The following is a 6,000-nucleotide window of genomic DNA, read 5'->3' as shown; positions in this document are numbered from 1 at the left end:
GATACGTGATGCACGCCAAGCATGTTATCAGCAATGAAAAAAACCCAACCTTGTTTGTGTCATACCGATGCTGAGCAGCATTTATATACAGGCCTCCTGAGTGAAAGGGTTAGCATTGTTGAAACACATAGTCAAAAGTTTAAATGATTTTTTTTATTACCACCTTGTGCCATCAGATACAAGATGTACTGAGTTGAAAAAAATTGAATGAAAAAAATGAATAAAGCTTGAAACCTGCTGGAAATAGTTAACCATTACAGAAAAAGAAAAAATGCAGTTAATTAAAACTGAAGGCCAATGTATGCCTCAGTGTGAAAACAACACTGGCTGTACAACACAACACAACATGACACAGCATGGCACAGCACAGCACAGCACAAAAGGACAAATGCGATGTGTGTATGGCTAAAACATAGTCCATCCATCCATCCATCCATGCAACTGCTGTCATTTGTCCCTTCACTCATTTTAAGTATATTACAGGGCATTGACATCATTCACTCACTCACTCACATCAAGAGGCAACCTAGAACAATTTAATCTAATGGGTGTGTGTCAGGATGGTGGGAAGAAACCAGACCAGAATATGGGTATATAGGTCCAGGAATCTGGCAGCTTCCTGTTTTAGCCTAGTTTTTAGATAAAAAGCCTCATGAGGAAAATGTCCTTGCATTTGCAGAAGATGATCTGTCAGTTACTAACATAAATTATTGAACATCCATAGGAAATAACCATTAGGGAGAGAGCAAATAGGTTTCTTGGAATCGGAGTCTGGCAGAGTAAAGACAAACAAATAAACAACTTAACTGTAAAGGTTTATTTGATAAAATTAAACAACTTGATAAAACATCATATACGGAGAGATTCACACATCCAAAATCACATTAAGAAACAATAAAGTTGGACGGTATTTTCACTTTTTTCAACCCGGGACTTTGAATGCTTATAAATATTTGGTACAAAATGATGAATTTCGAAAAAGAAACACATGTGGAAATGTGGAATTTCGAAAGCGTTCAAAATGGATGGTGGCCACACAATACAAATGGAAAAATGAAAAGAAAATGCTGTTTTAACTGCCAAAAGAGACAAAAACAAACACCAAGTCCAAAGAATAAAAAAACAGCATTTGATCACTTTTGACTTTAAAAGTTTCAGCTCTCCATTGGCAACTGTTATTCTGAACATAGCACAGTGATCCAAAGCTTCAGAAAAGGCTGTGACACTGAAGCAAATAAAAAACATGCGGCAGCGTGACTTAAATACAACATTTAACAAGAAAACCTCATTGCTCCATGTACAACACAACAGTAGATGCAGCGAAACGAATGAAAGAGTGAATAAGCAATAGACTGTTCTGTATCAGGATACTGTTCTGCAGAAACATTTGGAGAGGCTAAAATGTTGACAAAAGAAAAGCAGAAACAGTGAAACTCAAAATCAGGTCATGAAAGCAGTCGAGCTGTAAAAGAAAATAATCTGGAGAAATGTCTGTCTGTACAATTTGTCTAATGAGAGCAAACAACAGGGAATGAAATTGATCAAAGTGGTCCAGTCTGGTTCCAGGCTTAAAGGGGAGCGCCATCAAAATAAAGTCAATCTGAGAGTTTTGCAGTGGTTGAATCTGGTATCTAAGACTATTCTTAAAAATCAATGAACAATAATACCAGGATTAAATTTCTAATCTTTGGACAAAGCAGTTTTGACCAACCTGGAATATTACATTAGATTTATTTTTTATAGTTTCGACAATAAAAATCTCAAGGGTGATGTGCCTATAGATTTTATTGGTGGCATTGTAGTCCTGAGTTGAACATTTGAAGTACTTCAATTTATTATGTTGTCATTTGATGCTGATTGTGAAATTTGGAAAATCTAAAATATTCCAATATAGTACCAAGGTCAATGAATGCAGTCACCCTGGACATGTATCATTTTAACTGATTATTTTCCAATTCGTAGGCTAAGACAAGCTTGTAGCACATTTTGTTCAGCTTTCCTTCACATGACTCATTTGTCTCATTCCAACATTAATCACAAAATAGGTTTCATAAAAATTCAAGCAATGTTTGTGACGGTTTAGTGTGCAGCACCAAAAAAATTAAAAAAAGGAAATCAGTGCATTCAGTCCTATTTTCCTATATGGCCAACAGAAGGCAATTCTCAGGCAAAGATTCTTTTATAAACTTCTTCTAGAAAGACTCCCTCCTTTGTCAGCTAACCTATAGGTAACCACACTTCGTCTTGAAGGGCAGCAGAAGGGCACTTAGACAAAACAAGCAGAGAAAACTCCTCACATCAGAGGTATGTGGTGTCATGTTGACTGAGCTTGTTCCTAACTCTTTTGATGGAACACCTAACATTTAGGAATCAATCTAAGAGCATAAATAAAACACTGTCTAAATTTTGATTTAAAATGTCTGTCCTGACATAGAAGTTCAGAATGATGGAAATCAAGATTGACATGTTCCTCCAGATTGCTGGTTATTTTACATATCTACATCCATGATTTTTATCCCTTAAAACTGTCAATTGGGTTGAAGTTTCCATTTGACTCAGTGATAATTTGCAAAGGCAGTTAAACAATTAAGTGTTGGGCTCGTAAATATGAGGTTTAACCATTCAATCTTGATTCCTCAAGCAGAGACGCTGAGTGTGAGCAGCGGACTGATGCTGTGGCAGAAACACTCCTCAAAACAAGTCTTAGGAGAAATCACTGTCCTCAGCTCCATACAGATCAGCTAGTTTTCTGAAGCGGGGTCCCCAGTCACTCAAGTACTGGTAGTCCTGGTCAGCCTCAGAGGACATTGAGCCTAGAGAGCTGAGAGACTCAGCCACGGAACCGGCACCTTCATACGCATAAGTGGCCAGTGAGTCATAAGGAGGTGCTGTTGGATTACAGTCATTGTCCAAAACCCTCTGATTAATGAATTCACAAACGTCCCCATTGTCCCGTGATGGAACACCAACAGGAGGCATTAACAATCCCGAGGAGCAGGACCCATGTTGGCGGTATGGCGCATACAGCAGCGTGTCCGTAGGGATGATGTCTCGCCTCTGCTTGGTGGACTCTTCCAGTATGGCAGTAGACTGTGGGTGACGCAGAGCGCCGATGTCAAAGGCCTGGGTGTCTTCCTCGCCTCCACCCTCATCGTTGTAGCTCACCACGTTGTCCCGAACATCTTCCTTTGAGATTATGAGAGGCTCCTGCTTCCTTTGACGTTTCAGAGCTGTAAACAGAACCACGATCACTGCAAGGAATGGGAAAAAAGAGTGATTAGATGACTTTAGAAGTATCAAATGAAATGAATCAATATAGAGCTTTTCAAGCCCACTTTAGACCAGTTAAGTGCACATTCATACATCAAAAATACATTCGAAAGGAGCGCAGTGTTCAATACCCTGCTTAAAAACATTTAAACTGCAGAGCATTGAGCCAACCACCTCTGTCTGACTACATCTGCCTCGCAGCCAGATACTCCTTCTCTAAGAAACTTTCTTTTTTAATATCGATGGAATATTTGGTTCAAGATAAATTTCTGTCTTCATGACACGCATCACAATTTTTTTTTGTTGTTGACCTCATTGTGAGAGTTTCAAGTGAGATGAGTAAAATATGAGAGAAGTCCCTGTAGAGCCTACTGGGTCATTTCAACTTGAAAAAGTTGGATTTGCAAAATTTGTTTTAAATAATTCAAAAAAGGTAGCAGGACCAGAAAAGTTTTTGACTTCATCCTTCTCTCTTTTGGAAAATAAAAACTCAGCAGCAAAAAGCTTGCTGCCGTTTTGCTACATTGATATTTTTAATTTTTGCTATTGTATTATTTTAACATATTCCAAAATAAATAAGTTCTCTATTATCAGCTCCTCAGTTTGATCAATGGTAGACCCTGCAAAGAGGCTATAGTTAAAATATTATGGAGGGATAGTTTAAATGTCAAAATGTTGTCCTAGCAAGCTGAAGAACTACACAGTATACTAACTCAGAACGCACTTTTGTTTTAAGGACTATATTTAATCTGGATTCAGGCCAACATATGGATCTCTAAATGCAAATGAAAATGTATTCTATGAAACAGTGTGAAAAAGTTACGTTCTGCACAAAATGGTTACAGGCAGACAGAACAGACAGCAGCCTCGGATATCCAGGAGTAATCATGCAGAAAATTTGATTGGCTAAGCTCACACAGGCCAGTTTGAATTTAAATCAAGTTGCAGCAGAGTGGCTGGAGGAAAGAGGAGAGGCGGAATCGAAGGTGAAATGGCTGATAATGCGGCACAAAACACAGCATGGAGAAGCTACAAGAGGCAGCAGGATGTGTACTGCGACAAGTTTCAGGGAACATCAGATAGCGAGAGGAGGGCAAATACTAACTGCATACTAAACAGGACAGAGGTTTTATATAGACAAAGAACATTAAAACGCATAATGCAGCTAGTTATATGATGGTGAAGTACATGCTTTTCAAAACAAACATGAATTTTTTCCCGTAATTTGGTGCCTGTGTGCTGTCTGATTTTATAAGAATAGATGTGCCTGTATGTGAAAAATAGATGACCTTTAACGAAAATGACAGCGACTGTAATTCCCAGCAAGTAGAACTTCCCCGCAGACTAAAGTTGCAGTTTACAGTGACTGACAGCTGTCAAATAGCAGCAAGTTCTCCACTGAGTGATTAGGTCCATCGTTCACACCTAATAAACATACCTATGCCTGCCGCTGCCGCACCCTGTGCTGTCACCTTTTATGTCTATATCCACTGTGAAATGATTCTGAGCTGGAATGTCATGATCCTGTCCATTTATGAGCCTCCATAAATGTTGATGCATATAAATTACCTTTGTCTCACCAGCATCTCCTCTCTGTGTTACCAGTATGTGACTGCTAAAATCTGCCATGGCGGCATTTCCAGATCCATAAATATGTATTGATTTCCCCAGCAGCCCAACAAACTGTGACCGCCGCATGAATAAGCAGATGGTTTGGGATGTGGTGCAGCTGATATGCAGTTCCTTTAACCAGAGGTCTGATTGTGACCGGCAGCAGCGACAGCAGCAACAGATGAAATTTTAAACCAAATGGTTTCACTTACAGGACTTCGCAGAAACAGGCTGTTTTTTTATCAGCTGAAATACTTATTAGTGTTTTAAGTCAGACATGGGTTCATGCAAAGCCCCACAGCTGATTACTTACTCAGCAGTATGATGGCACACAGGAGAATAGCAATAAGCGCTCCAGTACTGAGGCCAGGAGCGCTGCTCAGAGGCTGAGCGTTACACAGTTCCATGTTGCCTTCACGGTCACAGGTGCACACTCTCACTGTGAGGGTACCAGTACTGCTCTGCATGGGAAAATCCCCATCGGTGATCACCACAGGAACCAGATACATGCTTTGCTGGAGACGACTATAGCTGGCGCGGCGTGTGAGGATGCTGGCGGTGCTATCTGAGAGGAAAAGTTCATGTTAGGTTCTTTACCGGGCAGCGAAGGCACAAATAAATATCTGTATAAACAGGTTGGGGGTTGCAGTATCTCAGTCTGTAAAGGACTAGGCTGAGAAGCAGAGGGATCATGGTTCAAGCCCCAGTGCAGACAAAGGAAGACTTCTAATAGTGAGGGAGGTGCCAGGATATACCCAGAGTACCCACTGAGGTACCCTTGAACAATGTACCAATCCAAGAAATGCTCAAATAGCCCCTATCATTTAGGGGGCCACCCCGCCTTCACCCACATGCAGCTGGATTAGGCTCCGGCAACCTCCCCATGACTCCAAAAGGGATATAGTGGTCAAGAAAAAGACATAAAGGTGCTGATTAGAGCTTACTCATCTAAGATTACTGAGTAAGCCTTGGCTGAACTTGCTAAATGTGGAGAAATATAAATGGATTCTTGTGGATTTACTCTTGTGATTTAGGATGAAACCACAACATTATAAGGTATATAAAGTAAAACCTCAAAAGGTGGGATGGTCTCAGAAGAAGCCCAGAAAGACTTTCCCA

The 6,000-nt window shown here is 40.2% G+C and overlaps 1 protein-coding gene across 2 annotated transcripts in view; it reads right to left on the bottom strand.

Moving 5' to 3' along the window:
* Positions 1 to 802: 802 nt before the first annotated feature.
* Positions 803 to 6,000, bottom strand: part of LOC101070706 (cadherin-6-like) — a 50,445-nt gene continuing 45,247 nt past the window's right edge. For both annotated transcript variants that reach the window (XM_003975525.3, XM_011616353.2), the window contains exons 11-12: positions 5,195 to 5,446; positions 803 to 3,251 (exon numbers count right to left, since the gene is read on the bottom strand). In XM_003975525.3, the coding sequence (XP_003975574.1) occupies positions 2,704 to 3,251; positions 5,195 to 5,446 (800 nt within the window). In that variant the 3' untranslated portion in view covers positions 803 to 2,703. The remainder of the gene's footprint in view (positions 3,252 to 5,194; positions 5,447 to 6,000) is intronic.

This window comes from Takifugu rubripes, chromosome 22 (assembly GCF_901000725.2).
Source record: "Takifugu rubripes chromosome 22, fTakRub1.2, whole genome shotgun sequence".
Taxonomy (NCBI): Eukaryota; Metazoa; Chordata; class Actinopteri; order Tetraodontiformes; family Tetraodontidae; genus Takifugu; species Takifugu rubripes.
Note: the sequence above shows the minus strand (reverse complement) of the source record. Positions and strands in the feature narration are given on the sequence as shown.